At 37.8% G+C, this 27,484-nt stretch overlaps 2 protein-coding genes across 4 annotated transcripts in view; one reads left to right on the forward strand and one right to left on the reverse strand.

The window, feature by feature from the left end:
- The window catches only part of LOC126253197 (centromere-associated protein E-like), a 178,394-nt gene extending 178,126 nt beyond the window's left edge, over window positions 1-268 (reverse strand). For 2 of the 3 annotated variants that reach the window (XM_049954365.1, XM_049954363.1), the window contains exon 1: window positions 56-80. The gene's annotated coding sequence lies outside the window, so the exon portion shown is untranslated. Of the gene's footprint in view, window positions 1-55 lie in introns of all 3 variants that reach the window. The other variant, XM_049954366.1, reaches the window with a different exon arrangement.
- Window positions 264-27,484, forward strand: LOC126253200 (39S ribosomal protein L28, mitochondrial). The gene is made up of 6 exons (XM_049954370.1): window positions 264-485; window positions 572-747; window positions 25,737-25,995; window positions 26,135-26,278; window positions 26,794-26,972; window positions 27,061-27,484. Exons 1-6 carry the CDS (start codon window positions 465-467, stop codon window positions 27,122-27,124), a joined length of 843 nt encoding a protein of 280 aa, XP_049810327.1. The 5' UTR covers window positions 264-464; the 3' UTR covers window positions 27,125-27,484.

The following is a 27,484-nucleotide window of genomic DNA, read 5'->3' on the forward strand; positions in this document are numbered from 1 at the left end:
ATTCGTGTAAACGAAGTAAATACATCACAATAAAACCATATGTTTCTTCACGCACTTGTCACTTATTTCGTTAACTCGATACGAAGATATGTTACTCTCTGTTAACAGAAGTTGGTGCTGCAATGTTACCATGATGTCCTTATTAAAGAATTTTCTACGCAGGGGCGGCCAATATAAGCGGTTCATCTGTGTTCCCAACGATTAAATATCCTCCAAACATTATTTTACTGGCCCACGTATTTCAAATCTTAACTCTTTTCTTCCCTCCTCGACTGCAGATGCTCGAATCACAGCTTAACTTTGATGTTACTCAACGTGTACCATAGTCGGTGAAACAATTGAAATCAGGTGTAAACACTAACACAAACACTAACACTTGATCAGTAGTAGGGATGAGCGGAAGGTGCGTTCGGATTTTGCGGATGTGTGGATGCACAAATTGAGGAAAGCGGTTATAAGTTGAAATGGAATCTAGGCTAGCAAACGTAATGCACTTTTCTGTGTGCAACTATTCCTGCTTAAAAAAAATCAAAATACTTTGTAGAATGTAACCCCATACTTAATATTTCAGGGTCTTAAACTCTTATATTTTAAGAGGCCTGGGCCATTTGATCCAGGACGAGTGGGTGCACGACTTCCAGAAGCATATAGAAAATTTTGGGATGAATGGAAGGTTAGAAAGCCGGAGCCTGTCCACTACGTGCCAGAACCGGGGAAGTGGAGGCGTGACCCAGTAACTGGTGTAGTGTAAGTCTCCTTTGTGCCAGGTATTTGTTATATTAGCCATACACCATAGATCCTGCGGTAAGTGGTCTGTAGGATGTGGAAAGAAGTCGAGGATGTAATTTAATTTAGGTGCAATAAAGTGAAATGAATGTACAGTACTGTTATCTATTGCTAAATCTAATTACACATCATCTAAAACGTTTAATTTAAGAATTTCTTTGAAGATATTTTTCCGTGAAGTAGAAGGAATTGGCCAGTAGAAAATTCGTTAATTCAGTTTTGAACTCTACTACATTAACTAAATGATATTACAGGGGGTAGGTTGTTGACTACATATGTACCCATGTATATGGCAAGTTCGTGTACTAATGTTAACTAACTTCTTGAGGCCTTTGTGGAGGTTGTTTTTGGTTCTGGTGTTCTATTCATGCTTTTCACTAATGTTGTGAACACTGTATTGAAAATAGAAAAGGACATTAATGAATACATGTATTGTGAAGTAGTAGTTAAAATAACCAGTTTTTTTTTGGATATGTCCCTGCAGGATGATCTTGAAGGAACACCAGATATTCTTATAGCACAATTCTGTATTCTGAAAATATTACCCCAGTAAATTTAATTTGCCCAGAAAATGCTTTCACAACTCATTAGTGAATGAAAATATGCAGTATAAACTAGTTCCTCAGTTTTTAAATTTCCTATAGCAGTAATCGTGTGTACTGTAAACATAGCTGAACCTAGGCCTTTACTGATAATAGACAGTGGATTTTCCAACTGAGGTTGATCTGTCTTTATTCCCAAAAACTTAACACTTTGTTTATTGTTTCATTGTCTTTTGGAGCTCTGTGAGAAATACTGAACTATCTGTACTGCGTCTTTTCAAAATTCAATGATGATCCATTTGCCTTGCACTATCTGTTGAGGAGGTGATTTGACTTATTCATGTGTAGATAGATCATCTGACAATGATATAGCGTGTGCCGTTGTAGTGCGCTGAATATAAATAACTCAGAATATACATAGACACAGAATATATAAATATGTTATGTATTTTCAAATATTTCAGTGTCTATATTTTAATAAGGGAAATAGGTACTATTTTGTATTATTATCTGGAACAAGTACATAAGTTGCATCTTCGAAAACTGCAATGGGTAATTATTTATGTATGTAAACATGTGGATGATAATCTAGAAATTGGGTGTACAGTTTTTGCTAATTGATAGGCTGAATCACAAGGGCAGTTTGGGTATATGTTATTAGTAATGATGAGTGTGTAATATATATGTGTATTGTTATTTGTTCCATATTTAATTGGTATTAAGAGGGAAAGCATCAGATTCCACCTGCCTGATTTGACCCATGATGGCATCAGTATGGAGGAAACACCTACGTCCAGCATGTACAAGATATCTACCATAACGGCACTATATACACACGCCAACAAATGCTAAGAAAAATAAAAACAGCACAAGAGCATATCACTCCAACAATAAAATAAGACTAATGGAACAGCCACGGGAAGTAGGGGGTTTAGGGGTGGGGACAAGCTAAATACAGAAGGGGGAAAAAAAATACACCATCACAAAGCAAATATTATCCCTAAAATCAAAAAAATTGTGAACTTATTATGTGACATCACAACCACAAAAACCATAGGAGTGGTTCATTTCACTCAACCCATATAGCTCAAACGAAGCTGTTTATACAAAAAAACCAACACATGCAACTCTAAAAAGGAGACTCAGATATTTCGCTCGATCTATATAGCTCAAAAGAAGCCTTCAATACCTAATTCCAATACATGCAACCCTGAAAAGTGGAATCGGACATTTCCTTGACCTATATAGCTCAAAAGAAGCCCCTGATATCAAAAACATGAGACATATAATTCCAAAATGTGGAAACTGAAAAAATCCCTTGACCTTTTTAGCTCAAACAAAGCCCTCCATACCTATTGCCAAACCAAAAATGAAAATGCCAGAACCACAAACTTCACACACTTAAAATATATAACAAACAAACCAATGATACCAACCCCCCCCTCCCCCCCCCCAAAAAAAAAATATTCACTAGGTTAAATAAAATACAACTGGAGTGTCATAAATACAAACAGATAAAACATCAAAATCACTAAAATAAAACAAAAACTGTTAGTTTTAAAACTTTCCCAGCTTACATATTGTTCCACAAAATTTCAGGAGAACTGCCGGATGTTTGTAACTTCATGCCACAATATTTCGGCACAGAGTCTTCTGGCCATTTTCAGATGATACTAGCGAAAACTCCCTGAGCTCTGGTATTTAAGGCCCCACCGGCACGTGTGTGGTGGATTCACCTGGCATTGCGCGTGCACTACTTCAGCGCTTTTTATTCTGCTGTGCCACGCGCCCTCCGTGGTGAAAACTCGCTGCATCGATATCCGTTCAATTGTCTTCCCGCGGTTTCATCACAGAACAATGCTGGCTACGGGCGACACCAAGTTTTTCGATGATTGGATTCCATGCCGAATTCAATTTGAAACCGCCGTCATAATTAATAACAGACTCACTGTCACACAGCCATATTTCCATGGATTCATTAATAATCGAACTCTGAAAGTTAGACATATGGGCCACAATTTTTGTCTCATAGTAATTCATGACATGAATAGTGGAAATACAGTGTTGGGCGATGGCAGACTTAAAAGGCTGAAGGAGGCGAGAATGTTCTACAATGCGATCCTGCACAGTATGTGTCGTTTGCCCTATATAAGATTTGCCGCATTCACTCGGAATCCTGTAAACACCAGCCTTGCGCAGCTCTAGGTTGTCTTTGGCAGATCCCAACAGCGATGAAATTTTTGCAGGAGGGCGAAAGATTGCTTTCACTTTATATTTTCTTAGTATTCTGCCTATTTGCACTGAAATATTACCAATATATGGTAAATAGGCAGTCGTTTTAAAGGTCTCATCCTCTTCTTTGCTCCGTTGTTTACAGGTTTGCAGCACTCTCTCCACTTGCTGGGACGAATCCCCATTCTTCGTAAATACAGTCTGCAGGTGCTCCAGTTCCATTTGCAAACTGTCGTTGTCAGAGATGACATGGGCTCAGTGAATCATTGTCTTCAAAACACCCATCATTTGTGCCAGACAGTGGCAACTAGCAGCTTGCAAGTAAAGGTCTGTGTGCGTGGGCTTTCTGTATTCTGAATGACCAAGTTTTTAGACATCATGGTGCAATGTAAGAGCGATGGCACACTTGGTCATTCAGTATATAGAAAGCCCACTCACACAGACCTTTACTTGCAAGCTGCTAGTTGCCACCATCTGGCACAAACGCTGGGTATTTTGAAGACATTGATTCCCTGAGACCACGTCATCTCTGCCACCGATAGTTTGTATTTGCATCAGCAAATGGAGAGAGTGCTCAGATCTGTAAACAACGGAGCAAAGAAGAGGAAGAGGCCTTTAAAACGACTGCCTATTTACCATATATTGGTAATATTTCAGTGCAAGTAGGCAGAATACTAAGAAAATATAAAGTGAAAGCAATCTTTTGCCCTCCTGCAAAAATTTCATTGCTGTTGGGATCTGTCAAAGACGACCTAGAGCTGCGCAAGGCAGGTGTTTACAGGATTCCGTGTGTTACATAGGGCAAACAACACGTACTGTGCAGGATCACATTATAGAACATCAGCAGCATACTCGCCTTCTTCAGCCTTGTAAGTCTGCCATCGCCAAACACTGTATTTCCACTGGTCATGTTCTATTATTAATGAATCCGTGGAAATATGGCTGTCTGACAGTGTGTCTCCTATTAATCGTGATGGTGGTTTCCAGTGAGTGCACATGCAACGCCAAGTGAATCCACCACGCATGTGCCGGCAGGGCCTTAAATACCAGAGCTCAGGGAGTTTTCGCCAGTATTACCTGAAGATGGCAGAAGACTCTGCGAAATATTGTGGCAGGAAGTTACAAACATCCGGCAGTTCTCCCGAAATTTTGTGGAACAAAACAAAAATTACTTAACAAAAGCCTCCTTACCTAGGTAGCCTCCCCCCCCCCCATAAATACAAAATTCCGAAACACAAACACGCACACACACCATTCCCCACAATCTCCCACCCATAAACCAACCCTATTCTGCCCAATACCACTTCCAAACACAAAACCAACAAAAATAAAAGGAGTAAATAAAAACCAAAATCAATCACATCAAACCTTTTAAACACCCAACCCATAACCTACCCCATCAACCCCACAACCAATAGCCACAACCTCATCCCCATTCCCCAACCCAACCAAACCCAGCCCTTCAACTCACTTCCCTCAGCCTGTACATCCTCGCCAAAGCCCTAAAAAAAAAAAAAAAAAAAAAAAAAAAAAAAAAAAAAAAAAAAACCCACAGAAAAATTCAAAAATTCTCAGGGGTATTCTTCCACCAGCAGTGCTCCTTTAAATGGGATTGCAGGTTAGAAGAGTGCTTCTTCTCCTCCCTATAACAGATTAAATTGCCTCCCAAAACCCCTCTTTGGTATTAGTGCAAGCCCCAGTGTCATTATCTTTAAACTGAATTCTACAGTTAATGACTAAATGTTCATAACCCTTCTTCCGCGAACCCCTACACAGTGAAAATGCATCTGCCATAACAGTACTAACCTCCTCGATATATTCCTCAAAAAGCCTGTTAAGTTTCCTCTTACTATGACTGTACAAAACCCTGAAAACACAATCAGCATACCTAACCCCCTCCCCCAAAATAAATAAACAACCCCCCCCCCCCTCTTCCATACTCATACATCAACCCGAGAATCACCCATCCCAAACTACTTCTTACCAATCTGGGACTCATCAGTTTCAGTGATCCTCTGGCCCACCCTACTTTGCTCGATATTTAACATATTCTGAACACTCATGACATGAAGAAAACCAATCTAATACAGTTATAACTCTCATACCAGTCTCAAATGCACAAAACTTAAAAATGACTTATAACAAAAGTAATATGTAAGCAACACAGTCTTGCACATGGCCAGCCTAGGCTTCTTGAATCAGGTACCATGTCATATTGACAGCCAGATGTTGTCATGGTGGCACCTCTGCATGTATTGGTGCCTGGTCTGAGACACTGGAACTCTCATCAACTTCATGCACTGCCCAGAAGCCTATTAATCCAAAAAGCTGCAGAAATGTTAGGATGACAACATATCATTGCCTGGAGTAGCATGTAACGAAAAGCTGGTAAACTTATCAGTCATATTGATCCCTGACAAACATGAAGAAAATATTAAATTTCATTCTGTATTATGAACACCAGATTAATCAAACCTAACAGAAACACAAAATGCATAAACCACAGAAACCAAAAAAATCATAACAACTCACTGGAAACAGAACACACACTTCCAAATCCACATACAGCATTGAGTACCCAGACTCAAACAAACCCATGTAACCACACTGATGACAAAGACTGAAATGACCTCAATATCCATGTTACACAAACAACTTCACATGTCAATCCACCTCCAGAGCATTTCACCAGATACAACAACACATCTACAAATTTGAACTAATTCAAAAACGCCGTGCCGCTCTGATGTCACACACCAGAATGCCATTATGTCACGGATCAAAGCAGGTGGGTGGAATTGCATGTTTCCAGTAACCACAGTGGTGGGAGCTATGAGCTGGTCATCAGAGAGGAAGCAGTATCTGTTAGAAAAAGTAATAAATTAAATAGTTATTGGTACTCCAGAGAGCTGCGAAGCTTGACCAGACTGTACATAAGTAGTCCCACACCACAGTTTTCTTTCTTTATATAAAGGCTAATCTCAGGAATATTATAGGGATCTTTGTATGGTTTTCACCAGTAGACTGATTCATGAGAAAGGTTTGTGTGCAATACTACATATTATAAACAAGAGCTCCGCAGATGATAAAGAAATGAAGAAAATTTAAATGTGATGGAGGACCAGAATTCAATAGAAGGAAAAGGAAGAGAAGGAAAAATAGTTGGTGAGTATAGACAGGGGGAACGGATTGAAAGAGGAAGCTGCCCAGTAGAATTTTGCGCAGAGGATAATTTAATCATTGCTAACAGTTGGTGTAAGAATCATGAAATAAGGTTGTACACATGGAAGAGACGTGCAGACACTGTAAGGTTTCAGATTGATTATCTCATGGTAAGACAGAAATTTCGGAAGCAGATTTTAAACTGTAAGACATTGGAGGGGGAGAACTGGATTCTGACCACGGTTTATTGGCTATGAACTGTAGATTAAAATCGAAGAAATTGCAAAAAGATAGCAAATTAAGGAGATGGGACCTGGAGAATTTGTAAGAACCAGAGGTTGTTGAGAGTTTCCGAGAGAGTATAAGACAACATTGTATTGGAACAGTGGAAGGAATACAGTAGAAGACAAAGTGGTAGCTTTGAGAGGTGAAATAGTTAAGGCAGCCGAGGATCAAATAGTTAAAAATACAAGGCCAAGTAGAAATCCATGGATAGCACAGGAGACGAATTTAACTGATGAAACAAGAAAATATAAAAATGCAGTAAATGAAGTGGGTGGAAGGGGATACCGGTGTCTAAAAAATGAGATTGATGGGAAGTGCAAAGTGGGTAGGCAGGAATGGCTAGAGGACAAATGTAAGGTTTTACAAGCATATATCACTAGGGAAAAGATAGATACCACCTACTGGAGGATTAAAGAGGTCCGTGGAGAAGAGAGAACCAGCTGTATGAATATCAAGAGCTCAATGGTGAACCAGTCGTAAGCAAAGAAGGGAAAGCTTGAAAGGTGGAAGAAGTATATAGAGTGTCTATAGAAGGAAATATATTTGAGGGCAGTTGTTATAGAAATGGAAGAGGTTGTAGATGAAGAGGAGATGGAGATATGATGAAGCGAGAATAATGTGTCAAAGCGCTGCACGACCTAAGTCGAAACAAGGCACTGGGAGTAGACAACATTCTGTCAGAACTGCTGGTAGCATTGGGAGAGCCAGCCATGACAAAATTCTTCCATCTGGTGTGAAAGACATAAGAGATAGGCAAAATATGGTCAGAGTTCAAGAAAATACAATAATTCCAATTTTAGGAAAGCAGTAGCAGACAGGTGTGAATATTACCAAACTATCAGTTTAAATAAGTCATGGTAGCAAAGTACTAGCATGAATCCTTTACAGAAGAATGGGAAAACTGACTGAAGCCAACCTCGGGGAAGATCCGTTTGGATTCAGAAGAAATGTTGGAACACACATGGCAATACTACCCTATTACTTTCTTAGAAGATGAGTTAAGGAAAGGCAACTCTAAGTTTATAGCATTTGTAGACTTACAGTAAGCTCTTGAGAATGAGAATGTTGTCTGGTCTACTCTCTTTGAAATTATGAAGGCAGCAGGGGTAAAATACAGGGAGCAAAAGGCTGTCTGAACCTTGTAGAGAAACTGTGAAATGGAAGTAGAGGTTGTGAGGGGAGTGAGGCAGGGTTGTAGCCTATCCCTGGCATTACTGAATCTGTACAGTGAACAAGCAATAAAGGAAACCAAAGGAAAATTTGGAGTAGGAATTAGTCTCTGTAGAAGAAATAAAAACCTGGACATCTGCTGCTGACATTGTAATGCTGTCAAAAACAGCAAAGGGCTTGAAAGAGCAGTTGAATGATATGGACAGTGTCTTGAGAGGAGGATGTAAGGTGAACATCAACAAAAGCAAAACAAGGATAATGGAATGTAGTCAAATTAAATCTGGTGATGCCGAGGGAATTAGATTAGGAGACGAGACACTTACAATAGTAGATAAGTTTTGCTATTTGGTCAGGAAAATAAGAGATTGTGTCCAAAGCAGAGATGGTGTAGGATTTAGTCTGGCAATAGTAAGAAAAGTATTTCTGAAGAAGGGAAATTTGTTAACGTCCATTATAGATCTAAGTTCCAGGAAGATATTTGTTCGGAATATAAATGTGTATTAAAAAGGAACTGCTGGCTAGTGAAGAAGTCAGCATTGTGTCGGATGTGTGTGATATGGATTGCTGATAAATAAAATATTTGCAAACATAGAAAAGTTAAAAGTTTATGCCAAAAGTTATACCGAGTTTTGTGGCCACAATAACAATGTGAACTGCGAGAATATAAAAAATGGGTCTCATCCAGCTGAGATACGACTGTCTCAACAAATTGATTGAATTTAAAAAATACAGAACTGTTCATTAATTTAAAATGAAATGTTGTTACCAAAAATGCTCATGAAATTTACGTCAGTTGTAAATCTACATTCTTGAGGTGTATCTTTGCTGTAAGTACTCCTGAGCTCTTCTGCTATGCTGCTGTACATGCAAAACTAATCATGTAATGTACGAAATAAATTCCAGGTACAGATTTTTGACAAAACTGCCTTATCTGTACGCAAGATGTTAGGCGGCGAAAAATATTGCTGTTGATGTTTGCTACAAACTGCCTCCCTGCTGTATGCAGTCACTGGTATTTATATAATTTATAACAGTCATTGACAATCAGAATTTACAAGTGTTAAGAAGTGATAAATATAAGTGTGTAACAAAATTAATTCACGTGCATAGAAAAATAATGAAAATAATGCTTTACAATTTTGTGTGGACATGGACATAATTTTGTTGAAATAATTTACAAGTTTCCAGAAAATAAAAATACACATTACACTTTAGTTCATTACAGTCATAAGAAAGAACGAAAAGTGTTCCTGCATGTGTATAAATTCCAAATAATTTGCTGAAAATAAATTCCTAAGCTGCAAAATGCTCTTTGTTTATGCGGGTCATTATGGTTTCTGATAAATGTTAATTAACAGACTTATCAGTGTAGCAAGTTTAGATCAATTACTTAGTAATTATTGAAAACAAAATATTCCTAGCATGTTCACAAACTTTTTATTGACTGCAGAATACAATAGCAAACTCAGATTTTACATGAGTTGCCTCAAACAGACTAATTACTGGTATAGGTGCATTGTAGCATTGTACATTAAACAATTAATTAAGCATAAAATAATTGTGATCTATTCAGGGGGTGGCAAAGGATGCCCAAGTGGCAGTTTTATTCCAGCATGGAAGCAAAACATTTACAATAAACAGTTTGGACAAGAAGAGTAAAGAAGCTTTTAAAATGTAGTGCTACAGAAGGATGCTGTAGATTGGATAGATAGATCATGTAACTATTGAGGAGATACTGAGTAGAACTGGGGAGAAAAGAAATTTGTAGAAAACTTGGCTTGGATTGGTTGATATGACACATTCTGAGACATCAGGGAATCACCAGTTTGGCACTGGAGGGAAGTGTGATAGGTAAATTCATAGAGGGAGACCAAGAGATGAATACAGTAAGCAGATTCAGAGAGATGTAGGTTGCAGTAGTGAAGAGGGTTGCTCTGTATAGAGTAGATAGAGAGCTGCATCAGGTCAGTATTTGGACTGAAGACCACAACTAACATCAGTACCCCTGTATGTGCAGAACTGAATATATTGAGTCTTTTTAAAGTTGATGGTAAGGCCATTTACAGAAAACCAGTCAGTGATAGTTTAAAGAACATTGTTTACCATTTCTTCTTCTTATGTATGCTTGTGTCGATTAAAATACTAGTGTTGTCCACGGAAAGAGCTAAGTCTGCTTGTTGTATATTAGATGGGAGATCATTTACATATATGAGGAACATTAGTGGACATAAGATAGACTCTTGGAGAACCCCGTACATGATTTCTCCCCAGTCAGAATGATGTCCCTTAACTACATTGGTTGAATTGCTAAGTACAACTGTCTGGATTTTTTTGGTTAGATATGACATTATTCACTGGTTAGCTGTACTATCAATCCCATAAAACCTCAGTGTATTTAGGAGAATATTGTGATTCAACTGTCATATGCCTTAGACAGATCACCTAAAACATCAGCCAGAGCCATTTTGTTATTTAATGCTTGTAAAATTTGGTGAGTGAAATGTAAATTGCAAACTCTTTAGAGCAACTCTTTTGAAATACAAACTGTGATTTATTGAGGACATTATAGGTACTCAGATGAGATACCACTCTAGAATACATCATCGCAAAAATTTTGGAAAATGATGTCACTAGTGAAACAGGTTGGCAGTTGTTGACTTCTTTCCTATCAACTTTCTTAAAAAGTAGTTTATCGATGGCATATTTGTCTCTCTGGAAAAGTGCCTTGAGTTAGTGATACATTAAATATTTCAGATAAGACAGGGATTATCGTATGGAAACAAATCTTTAGTACTCCATTTGAAACACCATCAAATCCTGATGAGCTTTTATTTTTGAGAGAATAAATATAATTTTTTTTTAATTACAGGAGGATTCACATGATTGAGTTTTATGAGAGATGATTTTTCAACGTACTGCTGTTGTTCTCCTCTTGACCTGTTTGTCCCTGTACTTTCTACTATATTTAAGAAATGAGTATTTAATATGCTTGCTATGTGTGATCATCATTTATAGTCCTTCGATTCAGTTCAATTGAGATGCTAGCTTCTTCTGTGGTTGGATGTCCTGTCTCTTGTTTTACTACACTCCATACAGCTGTAATTACTGATTTCTGACATTCAGTGCAAGTTCCTTGATTTTTTAATAATTTTGCGTAGTAATTTGAGTTTTGTTTTTGTAGTGTGGAACTACTGCAGGAACTCTACTTGTTCTTACCAACAGTTACAGTTCCCTTTTTTCTCTCAAAAGGTACTTTAATGCCACTAGTAATCCGCGGCATTTTACATAGCTGCTCAATGTCCTTTCTGACTAGCTTATGGGGAAAGTTGTTTTAATATAATGATATGAGTTTATCATGGAATAGATTAAATTTGATGTCAACATGTGGTTAATTGTAAATTTCATCCCAGGTCATCTCTAGTAAACTATCCCTAAAAACATTTGTATTTGAGTCATTAATTATGCCAAAGAATTTCCACTGAGGAGTATCAGTACTGTGAAGAACTATCTTATTTATCCTACGTCACGTGTGTCATGATCAGAGAGAGCTTTTGTTACTGGATTATTTTCTTGCTTTGAGCTTCACCAAAGAAAACCTTATCAATGAGTGCCCTACTGTCTTTATCCACCTGTCTAACCTCTCAGCATACCTTTCATGTTGTTTCGCTTTTAAAATAAATAGTTAAAGATTCTGTAGAGTACTTTACATAAAAATGTTTGCAGTCATAAATTCTTGTCCCATTAGAGGACATTTTGCAACAAAATTTGAAAATTTTGCAATAGGTAATATGCAATCAGCTTGTTAATGCTTGAGCAGGTGCACCACTTTTAGTAACGTGAGGGGTGCCCAGTGTACTTTGTCTTTATGTTACGTAGGTAAACTTGTATGAGCAAAATCACAGTTTAATCTTAGTTTAATTAAACAACAATCATATGAACTGCCATAATATGAGCTAAAGCACTGTTTAATTAAATAATAATAAAATGAATGTTAATTATATCGCTCTATTGCCGCAGACAGTAATGACCCACTCAAGCATTAAACAGTATAGTTGCATCAGATCCCAACCAGCCACTTTTATCATTACTAATTAGCTCATAGACAACTGCCTCATTGTGGGATTGTGCCGCTATCCCATAAACTGGATCATTTTGTTACACAGATCGTAAACTTTTGCTCACTTAGCTCATTGTTTATTTTATATTACTGCTGCTCATTTGACACATGACAACACAATTTATCATTGTGTTGGATGAAGCAATGACAAAGGAACAGGCATGGGCTTGCGATTTAAAACAGCAGTGGGATGGTAAAAGACAGTATTATTTGTGGTTGGCACATTTTATATACAAGCGTGCCCACTTGAGGGTTAATCATCAGATTATATTGCCAAGTCACAGTCAGGATTTCTAGAGGATATTGATATCGAGAATTCTGTTTACACATACAGGGAGAATGTAAGGCTGCTTAACATCCATACCATAGTAATGGGAGGAATATCAACAATGTAGGAAATGACAGATTGCTACTTACCATAAAGAAGACACGTCAAGTTGCAGACAGGCACAATTAAGACACTCACATATAGCTTTCAGCCACAGCCTTCATCAGTAAAACACACACACACACACACACACACACACACACACACACACACACACACACACACACACACACACACACTACTGCCAACTCCGGCATGTCGGGCCAGAATGCCACATCACATGGGATACAGGCAGCAGTTTGGAAGGAAGGGAGAGGGGAACAGGAACGGGAAGGGATAGTAGTGTACGTGTGGGGAGCGTGATGAACGCTCTCGGGAAAAAAGGAACAAAAAAGGAGAACAACAGGGAAAGATGTGGATGCATTGGCAGAAAGCTGCAAATAAACAGGGTGGGAGATGAGAATGGGGAGGAGATGATGGGACAGAGGGGTTGGAAACTGTTGGGTGGAGGATGTGAGGACAGTATGTTATCGTAAGTTGATGCCGGGATAATTGCGGGAGTGGAGAATGTCTTGTAAGGATAACTCCCAGGTGTGCAGTTCAGAAAAGCTGGTGATGGAGGGAAAGACCCATGGCTTGGATAGTGAAGCAGTGGCTTGGGGGTGGTGAAATCAAGTATTTTATTGTTCAGCTGCATGTTGTGCCACAGGATAGTCTCCTTTGGCCATTGCCAAAGTTTGGGGGTGGCCTTTCAGCCTGGTGGACTTATAAAAAGCTGTGCAGTGATTGCAGCAGAGCTTGTAAATGACATGGCTGCTTTCACAGGTGGCTCGGCCGCTGATGGGTTAGGATAACCCACTGACAGGACTGGAATAGGAAGCGCTGGGTGGGTGGATTGGGTCAGTTTTGTACCTGAGTCTGCCAAAGGATTATGATCCTTGTAGCAAGGTGTTGGGATTTGGAGTAGCATAGGGATGGACTAGGGTGTTGTGGAGAGTGGGTGGGTAATGGAACACCACTTTAGGAGGGGTGAAAAATATCTTGGTTAGAATGTCCCTCATTTCAAAGCATGATGATAGGTAATCAAAGCCCTGGGAAGGATGTGGTTCAATTGTTCCAGTCTGGGATGGTACTGGGTAATGAAGGGGACACTCCTTTGTGACTGGTTCTTGGACGTGGTAGGAGGATTGGGGGAAATATTAATCAAACTGCAGCCAGCCAGATCCTTCCCTCCACCACCAGCTTTTCTGAAGTGCGCAGATGGGTGTTATCCTTACAACATATTCTCCGCTCCTCTGATTATCCTGGCCTCAACCTACAGTAACATACTGTCCCCACACCCTCCACCCAATAGTTTCACCCCGTGTGTCCTATTATCCGCTCCCCGTTCTCATCTCCCACCCTGTTTATTTGTAGCTTTCTGCCAACACATCCACCCATCTTTCCCTGCTCCTCTCCATTTTTGCTCCTTTTCCTCCCACCTCTCTGCCCCAAAACCTTCTGACACTGCACCTGTTGGCAGTCTAGTCCCTGCACACTCCAGCAGACAGGTTTTTGAATGGAAACTGGCCTGTGTTATTCACTGGAACTGGAAGAGAAACTTTTAGTCACAGAGATATTTTCTGTTGAAATTTTTTTTCTCTCTGGCGAAATCCAGAAACTACCACTGCGATGTATGTAATTCATTTGTATGTCACATCTTTCTGCATTAATACCAGTTACCTCGGCATAATAGAGAATTTTCCTATTCATTTGAACTTTGCTGCATTTTGGAGTTTCCATTTCTAGAGCGACTTGTATGAAATTATGCAGTGAAATGTCCTGGGTGGAGATAATTCGCTCAAGATATGCTAATAACAAATCTAGAGGTCCAAGTTCAGATTTATCAAACACGCTGATAGAGTCCAGTGCAGACTTGACCCCATTCTTCCCACTAAAAGACGTTTCCCATCCTTTACTTCAAAGTGATGCTCAGATTTCTTCCACATCTCTTTTGAACACTGATCTGTGTATAGCTACTTTCTCTGTTGGGGCATACAGTTCTTGAATCTCTGACACATGTTGTGAAACGCTATTGTAGAAGTGCAGAATTGACAATAGTTTTCCTTGCCTTGGCGTGGATGAATGCTTTATGCTTTACAGTGCCACATATACTATCCACTGTCCCTTTGCTGAGAAATGTGGCAAAAAAATTCCACTTTCCTGTCACATGGAAATCTTCAATTGTGAAACACAGATTCAGCAGCGTATATCTGTTTTTGAACTGCAAAGAACATCCATCAGAAATCACAAATACGTTTTCCTTGTTGAAACTCTGTTTCCAGCCTAGTGAGTACAGATTTTGGAAAAACCCAGACAGCCACCATATCATGAGAAAGTTCATCTCTTATAATTACAATTGGCTTCTTTGTACTTTTAAGCCAAGCACAGCCGGTGAGCACTGTTAATTGTAAATGACTCCAGTGTGCACTAGATATCTCGTCCTGATAAAAGAGCCACGTAATTCTCGGCATAGTCAACTTGTCTCTATGACACATTTTTTGCTCTCAAAATATTCAGACTGGACAGTTTTAACATAGTAGTGGATTTTCATGTATGCAAGTTTACTGTCAATTTCATTTATGGCAGCTAATAATGAGCCCTCAATCTCTACAAGCCTAGCACATCATTCCACTTCATCTCATTGTTTCAATGTCAAAGGGCTGTCAAAATCCACTCCATCATGTAATAAATTCTGAACAGAAGTCTTACATTCAAGCCAAAAATCAGTTATACATTTTTCATCTTCAGTACTGCAACATAACATACTTGAAACATTCTTAGGATTTCCTGAACACTCAGGATCTAAGGACCTCACAGATTTTATCAGGAAATCAAAATAAACACGATACTTGAAAATTCAAACATTGCTAGGAGTTTCCTTGATTGGTATAACGAACTGAGGGCTAAGATCATAGAATTTTGATTTCTTTATGCTGGAGGAACTGTTTGAATTCATAGTTTTATTATTTTCCTTTTTAAATGGGTCATATACTTCACTAATAGTCATATACATGTTTCTTTTTAGATCCTGTCACACTTCCCAGTCTCACCATCATTTAAGTCCCTTTTTGCTGGGGCTTGAATGCTAAAATTCCTTCAGCAGAAGTCTATAAATATATCCTTTAGCTCCTGTGTTAGTTGATTATTCACTGGTCTCTCTCTCTCTCTATTTTTTTTTTTTTTTTTTTACTATTTCCCTACATATTTCTGGCAAGACTGCAATCAGAAGATTTTTAAAAGTGGCAGTTTTTTTTTACTCATAGGACTTTTTTTTTAAATCATGACGTAACTTTTCTAAGTGATTGTGCTCACTTATAGATCCTGTTGGAGAAAATGTAGTTGACTGTTGTTTAGTAGTTTCAGTTACTAATAAATGTTTCTTTAAATGACAACAGTTCTGCCTTTCTCTGTCGTTTGGCCTTTTCAACTTAATTTTATTTCTGCACAGTTCTTTCTTATTATTTTCACATCTTATTTTATCTCGTCAACATTCTCGCTGTAGTTTTTCTTTCCACTTCCTTTCATCTTTCTTAAGCTTTTCATGGGACAGTCTCGTCCTCTTTGATGTGATTTAGCCATCTTGTGAAGTAAATAGAGAATTAATGTAACAGTGCCTATAAATATTTTTTTTACCATAAGCATTTAAAAGGGAAAATTTTGCAGGTGAATATCATAATTTTATGAGCCATCCTTAAAAAAGTATTTATTTTAGTCAGTCATTGTAACAGGACATAACAATAAAATCTTAATATGTTACTTTTAACAATTGTCACACCCTTCACTGGTTAGCATCACACCCATCACATGAAAATTCAGGTAAGTGCATTACAATTTCAACATAATATTATAGACACATATTTGGTATCAACATAATCCAACTTTTACAAAATTTCATCATTACAGATGAAATACATTCTTTGTAATTGAAATAAATACATACTTTTTGTGGCTGATGTGGTCATAGTGCATTTAAAATGGTTTTCATGGTAAATCCAGTAGTGCTTGCTTTGAATGACTGTTTTATGTAAGTAATGTTTTCAATGGAGTGTTATTTTCCCTCCAAAACAAAAGGCAACTGGAAATCAGAATATTTAGTGGTTGTAACAAGAGGGTAGGCAGCTATCAGAATCATGCCTTCCCCTCATTATAGGTATCATGCATTTTCAATTTGTAATACTGTACTAATGACAAAATCAACTAGATTTTTATCATCTTTTTGCATTCTTCAATCTTTCATCTTTCATTTGATGTATTATAAGTGTGTATTGAGGCAAAATACTGATTAACTGTAAATGTCCTTGTTTGCATGGAATGGATGTTAATTTGTTACACTGTAAATTATGGCTACTGATATACTCTTCAGTGTGTCAGAGTCTTTTGACTACATGTAACTCATAATATTCTTTTCAGTATACTAGAATATTATTGAATAACAAAAAATTCTGTAGAATAGTTGGTCATATCTGTCTTACAGTAAACGAAAAATGTCAGTAGGGAAGAGTCTTGTATTAAGCTGTTCCTATCATCACCACCATTATCATCATCCATCTGGGAACTCATTTCATGTTCTGCCCTACAATATTCCCTCTTGAAATATGTCTAGTTTGTTATGTATGCAAATAAAAGAAAAGTTGCAGTAAATAAGTCAAGTATAGTTTTAGAAATAGTGATTAATAAGCTTTTCATGGATATTACTATTTAGAGAAGTTTGATCATTCCACTCTTTTGAACTGTTATGTTGGCTACTTTTCAGGGTGGTGATGACGTCATACCTAGAGAACTGTTGGACAAATTCATGAACTCTGACATAGAGCAGTAGCAGCATGGAATGACATACCTGTATCTGTCATCCCAGTAAATTTTGGCTCTTTCTGCAGTCAAATTACAGCTGTTGTTGCCACTGACAGAGGTTGCAGGTCTATGTACAAAATTTTGCATACTGTGTACCCATGAATCGCCTACAGATTTAATTTTGTATTCTTCTACTACATTAATGGCCAAAACATTGTGGCTATTGCCCATGGTGATATCGGATGCCATCCAGTGGCAGGCATGCGATGTGGTAAATGAACTGTACTAGCAGACCAGCAACAAATCGGGAATCTTTCTTGCAACAATACAGGTCACAAATGCGGCAATCTGTTGACATAATGGACTTTGACAAATGACGGATTATTATGGCACGAAGTCTGGGAATGAACATATCAAAAATGGTGAATCTATTCGGTTGTTCATGTGCTAGTATCGTGAACAACTATGGTAAGTGGTTGAAGAATGATGAAGCCATGGGTAGTTAACAAGGTGTTGAATGTCTATGCTTCATCTCAGAAAGTCAGAGTCAGAGGCTTGTCCACTGTGTAGAGCAGGATAGATGGCCTTCTGTGGAATATTTCATGGCAGAGTACATTGCTGGTGCAGGAACAGTCATTTCAGAGCACACTGTGCAGCACACATTCTTGAACATGTGGCTCTGCAGCAGGTGACCACTATGTGTTCCCCACAATGTGTTTGACCTAATGACATTGTCAGTTAAGATTTCAGTGGGAAAGGGATAATTGACATGGGACTGTGGATCAGTGGAAACATGTCACCTGGTTGGATGTATCAAGCTTCTTCTTACACCAGGTCAGTGGTCATGTCTGGATATGCCATCATTCCGGTGAATGGCTGCTCAAAACAAGCACTGAGCCATTGATGCCGGCCAATGGGGTCAGCATTATGCCATAGTTGATGTTAACCTGGGCTTACATGCACCTGTGGTAGTAACCAAAGGTAGCAATCAAAGGCACCATGACAGCTAAGGGCTACATGAACATTATTGCAGACTATCTGCATCTGCTCATGCCGTTTGTTACCCGATGGTGAGGATAGGGTAATTGACATGTCAAGGCCAGAATTGTGCTACAGCAAATAAATTCATGGTCCCTTGGTGTCATGATGATTAAAATTCTTCTGGGTGTTGTACCGCATCATTGTATAAAGTACTTTAATTATAAACTTAAATCAAAATTTTGACCATATTACAACAGCATAGGGCCTTTTGTAATATGGCCGAAACATTGATTTTAAGTTTATAATTAATATATTGTATACAATGATGTGGTAGTACACCCAGAAGAAGTTTGATGATCATGTGCTACAGTAGTTTGAGGAGCACGATAGTGAAGTCATGTTACTGTCTTAGCCTCATAATTTGTCTGATCTGAATCCGTCGAACACATCTGGGACACTGTCGGGCGCCAGCTCTGCGTCCGTGAATCATTGACCTGTAATTTACAGGATTTGCTTGACCTGTTTGTCTCATACCTCCAGGAACCTACCAAGGACGTGTTGAATCCATGGCACACAGAATCGGTATTGTATAGCATTCCAAAGGCGGGCCAACACACTATTAAGCAGGTAGTCATAATGTACATCTCATTAGTGAACGATGACAAGAGGTTGACAATCTTAAATTCATGGGATAACAGCTTCATAATAAATTAAATAAGGAGCGTACCACAGAAGTGCTGTAGCACCTAAACAAATCTTTATTTGCAATGTAATTAATGATGACATATAACATTAAAAAAGCTAACATACTTCACATAGTTCCATTCATTAGTGCTTGATAGCATCATTGAAATGAAATGATAGTATGGCATTGTTGGCCGGGAGGAGGCGGGGAAGTTCGGCCGCCGTATTGCAAGTCCTTTTTAGTTGACGCCACTTCGGCAACTTGTGAGTCAATGATGATGACATTTTTGGGGGTAACTCATCAAGCCATGCTAAAAAGTCTTTTGATTCCAAAAGTATGTAATATCAAATTATTTATAATGTGAACTCATGAACTTGATGCAGAAGCTTGTTCAAGGAACTTGGGGATACTGACTACTGCTTCCCAATTCCTTAATGAAATGTGTCATAAATAATATGGTACCATATACATCTTTTTCAAACAAATAGCTAAGTTCATGTAATCAATGCAAGAAATAAAAATTATCTAAATATAGATTTAAAGTTGCTTAATTTGACCCAGAAAGGTGTTCATTAATTAGGAACACGCATTTATGGTAACTAGCTAAAAAAAGTTTAGTTATTAACAAAGCATTGGTAGCCAATTCCTCCTATTCCATGGACAAATTTCTTAATAAAACCATTTGCTGTACATATTATTAATAATATCAAATAAAGTGAGTATTGTGTAAAATCATAACTAGACATCTTCAGTGCAGTAACAAGAACACTTTGTGTTGTAAACTGCTCTCTGTCCGGTGTTTTGTGCTTAATAGCCTAAGAATTTACTTACACACTGTAAGCTTATTTAATAATCCTTACATAGTTTATAATATAATGAATCCTTATAACACTTGAGGTCCTAAGTTCGTGTGCCAAATCGTGTAGTGATTAACAGGAATGTCCTGATTGATATTCGTTGACATGACAACCAACTTACTATTATGCCAACGTATTATGACAGAGTTAATTGAAATATTTCTAGACAATGATGCAGTAATCAGTCACAAACAAAACATTTCTATACCACATTCTAATACTTCTCACTGCAGCTTAAGTGGACTTTGATAGACCATAAAGGTAAGAGAATGAAATGCTACTGTATCCTGTGGAAGCCTCACCATCTCCGAATAACTACTGCAACCTACATCCTTCTGAATCTGCTTACTGTATTCATCTCTTGGTCTCCCTCTACTATTTTTACACTCCGCATGCACGCACACTTCCCCTCCAATACTAAATTGGTGATCGCTTGATGTTTCAGAACATGTTCTGTCAACCGATCCCTTCTTATAGTCAAGTCGTGCCACATATTTCTTTTCTCCCCAGTTCTCTTCAGTACCACCTCATTAATTGCATGATCTACCCATCTGATCTTCAGCATTCTCCTGTAGCACCACATTTCAGTAGCTTCTGCATTCATTCAAAGTACCAATAAAAATTTAAAGGAAACTACAGCAGGCCAGGTTTTCATTATGTTGGCTGCAGTAAGTTTCCAATGGAAAAGTTTTCGAACTGTTTTCTGTTGTGCAGTGTGTCATTAAGAAATCATAAGTGTGTAGTAACCATTTCTATTTGAGTCCATTCATCAGTGACTATTTGCAACAGTGTTAATGATCTCAAAAAAGGCAAAAGAACAAAAATATTTTGAAATTGCAAAACATGACAACTAGAAAGAAATTCCTGATTTATATCCACTGCTTTGTTATTCACTACAAAAGCAGCTAGTTTTCTATTAATTAATTAATTTTCTTTTTCTTCACAACATTTACTGACACAGATTTGTTAATTCAGTCAGTGAAATAAATCATTACAATCATTACCAGTGGGTTTCTTTGTTCCTATACTTCTTACCCTACAGCAGGTTAGAGAAAAAAAGAGAAAATGCCTGCCCATACAAACCAATTTTTACAGATGTTCCTGTACAAAGATTGGTAGCTAATTTATCAGTGATATTACTTTGTAATTTTATGCCTGACATCTGGTGTTAGAAAAATATACTGGCTTGTTCCTTGCAGCACTACTAGGATGTGCTATCTTCTATTTGCATACATTGTCAGATATGAAAAGGAGAAAATACAGTGTCAGTATTTGCTCTTGTTAGCCCCTCTCTAGTTTTAAAGGTTCTTATCCTACTGATCATAGAATGAAGGCTTTCACAACTGGATGACATAGCTGCCCGTAAACCTTTTAGGATGTGAGGTCATTGTCCAAGAAACTCTTCTGTTCCTGACGTTTCATCCAGGACTGCGCTGGACATACTCAGGGGCACTCCTCTGCTGAGTCTTGCTGACTGACTGGTCGGACGTCCGAGAGCGACATAAATACTCTAGGAAGGAGGGGGGGGGGTGGTAAAAGTAACATGTGATGAGCAGAGATAATCCTTGTCAGCAATAAAACTTAACTCTCAGTTGTCGTCTTGTCAAAGATAAAACTGTGTAACGATTCTGCAGAGCTACTGTCCATATATCGCTAAGTTTCATTGCCCCCTCTTTCCTGTTAATATTATCCTGATGCTTATAAAATGGCTACTCAGGGAAAGAGGTAAAGAGAATTTTGCGACCAAAGAACAGAAGACTGAAGGACAAGGATGAACCACGACGACGGAAAAACACAGTTTCTCTCCCTTTTATTAAATAAGTAACGGATCAGATCGGTAAGATTTTACAGAAACATAACATCAGACCAGTCTTTAGGCCAACAAAGAAAATAAGCAGAGTACTCCTATCTGTGAAGGATAAACGCCATCTTCTGTCAACATGGTGTATACAAAATTCCATATACATGTCGTAAAGTTTATATTGGAACTACCAAGAGGAGGATGCCGGCCGCAGTGGTCTAGCGGTTCTAGGCGCTCAGTCCGGAACCGCGGCGGGACTGCTATGGTTGCAGGTTTGAATCCTGCCTCGGGCATGGATGTGTGTGTTGTCCTTAGGTTAGTTAGGTTTAAGTAGTTCTAAGTTCTAGGGGACTGATGACCACAGATGTTAAGTCCCATAGTGCTCAGAGCCATTTCTACCAAGAGGAGCATAAATACATGGCTAAAAGAGCACAAAACTCTTTGACGATTAGGAGAAACAGAGAAATCAGCTGTAGCTGATCATGCTATTCGGTCAGGAAGCCACAAAGTGAAGTTTTATGAAACAGAAATTATATTTACAATGTCACATTATCATACACAGCTCTGTAGAGAAGCCATTGAAATTTATAAGCATCAGGATAATTTTAATAGGAAAGAAGAGGCAATGAAATTTAGCGACATATGGACAGTATCTCTGGAGAATCGCCAGACAGTTTTATCTTTTTATCTTGGACAAGACAACAATTGATAGTTAATTTTAATCGCTGACAATAATTATCTCTGCTCATCGCATGTTACTTTGACCACACCACCTCTTCCTACAGTATTTATGTCACTCTTGGACATCCGACTGGTCAGTCAGCAAGACTCAGTGGAGGAGCACTTCTAAGGATGTCCAGCGCAGTTCAGGATGAAACATCAGGAACAGAAGAATTTCTTGGACCATGACCTCTTATCCTACTACCAAAAGTAAATCCCTAGTAGTGCATGTTTTTTGACAGTCAAGCAGCATACATCTAGGGTCAGTGGGAGAGTATAGAAAAACAGATACACAATAACAATGCAATGTAGAGTGGTATACCAGTTGAGTAGATTGTTACCTTATAGCATTTCAGTGTATGCCTGAATACCTGTAGATATTTGTGACACGTTTGACGTTACCTCTTAAATAAAAATTTATTCAAGGACTTTTGACATACACCTTTCATTATCTTATTCCACCTTGGATTTTATATCACGTTTTCTTGTTTCATGACAAGTTACACATCATTGAGGATCTCCTTAATTTGGATCCACAGAGTGAGCAGTATATTTAATCTAATGATGTGGTACTGCACATGAGAGTTTGTGAAAACATTGAACAAACAGACTATAAATACAGAATGAATACATGTGCATAGATGTACTAAATGGCTGTAAGGCAAATAAAATAGCTTCTTTAATGCCCCATTGTAGATGTATTTTAAGAAATTCAGTTGAATTGGTGAGCCTCGGCTTTGCCAACAAGTAACGTGAAAGTAAACTGCAGAAATTAAGTTGTAATGGAGTAAGTCTTCATAAAGTTGTTTCAATTGCTTTCAGCATGATTATGTCATTGATTTCGCTTGATTGTTGTGGCTTTAAAGAATAATTTCATAGCACAAGAAGTGAGAGGAAGTTATGCAGGAGAGTTCGAATTTTCATGGAAAAACTTTTTCGTTATAGGCCTGAATATGTCCCCCTTTTGAGACTACAGAGTTTTCCTCTCCTGTTTTGACACTGTTGCAGGGTCAATTCTTTAGGAAGAACTGTTGATTTTTGTGAGTATTTCAATACAAACTTTGATTTTCCAGAGAAAAAAATGCAATGGAATTACTAAAATTTTACAACCTGGTGCAGTCAGTATATTTTCCAAGAGTGAAACGAAACAGAAACATTATCATGGACAATATCTTCATAGATTGTTTTCAAATGTATAGGTACAATGTGAGAAAAATTAGGAATATCATGAGACAGGCTAAAAAAATGCATTACACCAAAATAATAGAAAGGTCTCAGAACAAAATTAAAACTATATGATCAATTATGGGAGAGTTATCAGGGCAGAATGAGTGTGGTCAACGTAATACACCACTCATATATAAGAATCAAACTGTTGTTGATCCACCAGAGTTAGGTAAAATATTAAATAAGATAATTACTTCTTGTCAATAGTCTGCAGATTAAATTAAAATTTTATTGCTGCAGGACAATGTATAGAACTCTTGAAAGATAGTGATATGCCATTAAAATATCTGGAATGACTTTAAGGAAGAGGCTAATGTTCAAACAGTATAGTATTGATTATTTGAAAACCGACATGGTTCTTAGCCTTCAAACCTAATGATTAATATCTGGACATTTCACATTGAGTGGTTTAGAGTAAGTGATTTATAGATGCACAATTTCAGAAGTTAGATTATAACAGTAACACTGAAATTAATGCAGCTGTGGCTTCCAGCTGTGAGCAACACTGTTGCAAAATTCTGCATCTGGGTAAGACATGAATTTGGACAAGGGTACTTAATTATAAGTTGGATGTTTGTTTTCAATATGAGATAGAGGCAGAGATGTTACTTCACAGTAAATTCCTCCAGGCAGCTCTCAGGACAATTCAGCCTGCTGCGCAAGACAGCAAAACAACTCCTGGAAAATAAAGGCCTGGCAGTGCCATTATACTTACCAGACTGCTACTACTTAAGTGATGAAAGAATAGATGGGATGAAGCATCATCTCTATTATGCACAGGAAGATTACAGGTGTGTTCTAGGTACTCGGCACCTGAATTTTTACATACTTTCTACATCACTTGAAACACATATTATGTAACAAAATTATGAAAGGGAAAGTTGTCACTCACCATATAGCAGAGATACTGAGCCGCTGTTACGCACAACAACAAAAAACCTGTCACAAATGAACCTTTTGGCCATTAAGGCCTATGTCAACAATCTCTCTCTCTCTCTCTCTCTCTCTCTCTCTCACACACACACACACACACACACACACACACACAAATCAGTTGCCTGAGACTGCAGTTGTGTGTGAGTTGCGTGCGTGCGTGCGTGCGTGTGTGTGTCGTCTATTGTGACAGTCTTTTTGTAGTGACTATCTGCGACTCAGCATCTCCGCTATATGGTGAGTAGCAACTTTCCTTTTCATAATATTGTTACATTCCATCCTGGATTTTCCATTGTTTTATTATGTAACAAACATAGATAGGAATGTATAGTACTAGCTATATTGTCCGTGATATTGATGCAGAAGGAACACCACATGGCAGTGCAGAAGTGATAAATACTTTCATTTGGCATGTTTGCAAATAAGTAATTATTGGGGACCAACAGCAGCAAAGTTCATTATATTTTATTAAGATCAGAAAACAAAAGAGCAAGTACTACAAATCATAGTACTGTGATAAAAATATGTCATCATCAGTTCTCTTATTTTGTATGTAAATAGATACCTGTTATTGTGTGGTAAGGCATTTGTTTGCAACACCACTACATGCATGGGAAGATACAATTGTGGGCATCTCTGGGCAGCAGGTTGAATGCATCATAATCACCTGATATTAACAGAGTAATTGTGCATTGAAATATGTTTGATTTACTAAATCAAAGGACCTCCCCCCCCCCCCCCCCCCTCTCTCTCTCTCTCTCTCTCTCTCTCTCTCTCTCTCTCTCTCTCTTTGTATCATATCAGCACCCTTTTGTTTGTCTTCATTTTGAGACAATCTTGGATTTTGACATTCAAAGTACTGCTGACTTGCCTGATTGTATTTTGCCAACAGAATATGCTTTCTCTTATGCTGGCAATAATGACTCTTTCATGCAACCTTAATGTGGACTAAGAGCTTTATATTATGTAACACGAAGTATAACCTTTGCACATTTCAGTGTATTATAAAATTAGTTCTTGTTTTATTAGCCTCCCTTAACTTTTGACACTGAAATTAAGCAATTATAAAATTTACAGAACTCCAGTACAAAATGTACCAATTCCCGTAAAATATCCAGCTGAAAGTCATAAGGGACTTTGGGGTGGAGAAGGTGTTATCCAAGGTTTCACAAAGAAGAAACGAACTGTCAGAAGAAATCCATACTTCTGGACTCCAAATTTAAAACGATCAGTTGTGTATAGTGAAATCTTGGATAAATATATGTCTGTTGTTGTCACTGAAAGGACAATAAACTTGATCCACAAGAATTGTGGATTTGACCACTATATTTTGAAGGTACTACTTCATCTAGCAAATTTGTTATTTTTTTGTTATGTTCCATCAGTTTTTACAGAGAAACAATATTCTTGCTGCCCAATATTTATTGATTTTTGCTTAATGTTGTGTATATAACTATTACTTTTGTATTTTCTAGACCCCTGCATGTGATCTAAAATCAGAGCTAGCAGTACGAATTAAGCGACAGCTTCTAACAGCTTTGCTGAAGAAAGATTATCACACTGATAACTCTGAAAAGCAGAAACAGATACATGAAGATTATGGTCATTATTTGAAATCGGTAAGATTTTACAAGCTACATTGATGTTTATTCTGCAATTTTCTCTTGCTGGTTCTTTTTCTCTTTGTGTGTGTTATCTCATTAGCTGAATAATTGTAAGTAGTTTCAACATATTAAAAACTGAAATTATAATTACTACTTTGTGGTAAGTGTTGGATATTACATACGGCACCCACAACACCATTTTGATCATAGTGATGTAAAGATGTATAATTCACATATGGTGTGGATTGAAATTTGGTTTGTTCCCTTAGTTTACGTAAGTGTTGCTTTTCTTCCTTCAGTCTCAGATTTGTGTCCTGTCCTAATCAATGAGTTTGCTGTCCAGCCATTTTACCTTTCATCAAGCCTTCCCTCTATTGCATTATTACATTGCTTCCATCAGCCTCTCAAAAAATCTTATCATCTAATTTACCCTAATAAAATTTGATGAATCCTCTTACAGCTTACTATTTCATAAGTGTTTCACCCTGTTCTGCTGTTTTCTTGATTGTATGGAATTCTGTCTTTAATAGTACACTGAAGAGGAAATTGAGTGGTATGGTCTGACCTATCGTGAAGCCTGCAGAAAACTCAAACAATCAGATGAGGCTATGTCTGAGCCAAAGCCCCTAAAGCATCAGTTCAGGGCTGAACTGCTTGCTGAATTACTAGAAGAAACTCTAGTCACTGATAAAATTGTCCCAAAGGAAAGGTATGGAGCTGCGTAAAATTCATCTTACATGAAATTTTTAATCTCATTTGTAATGTATCATTCAAACTAAAATTTTGTTTTATTTCAGTGGAGGTTCATGGCTGTCAAGAATAAATCCTTTTGCTACTAAGGATGAAAAACCATCAGCATAAGAAGAAACCCTTATGTATAAAAGTTTTAGGACTAAATAAATAACCTGCTTCATAAAAAAATATTTTTTTTTGAGAGAAAATTGATGTAACCAGTAGCATGTTGGCTGACTTTTATGTGAAGTGTAGTGCAACTACAAAAGCAATAACCAACTTGGGCAACACAAAACTCAGTGCATCTGCTTTTGAGGGAGGTCCGCATAAAGTAAATGTCCCAGATTAATAGCTATTGATCTGCAACTCAAACAATCCTAGGTCTGGTTTTTAAATTCCCCATTTTTCCCATAAAAAGAATATGCTAACACATAGCTGGTAACTATGTTTTTTTAAATCTGTTAATTTTCAAGACTTGCCAACAACTTA

The sequence above is a fragment of the Schistocerca nitens genome, chromosome 4 (genome assembly GCF_023898315.1).
Source record: "Schistocerca nitens isolate TAMUIC-IGC-003100 chromosome 4, iqSchNite1.1, whole genome shotgun sequence".
NCBI classification, from domain to species: Eukaryota; Metazoa; Arthropoda; class Insecta; order Orthoptera; family Acrididae; genus Schistocerca; species Schistocerca nitens.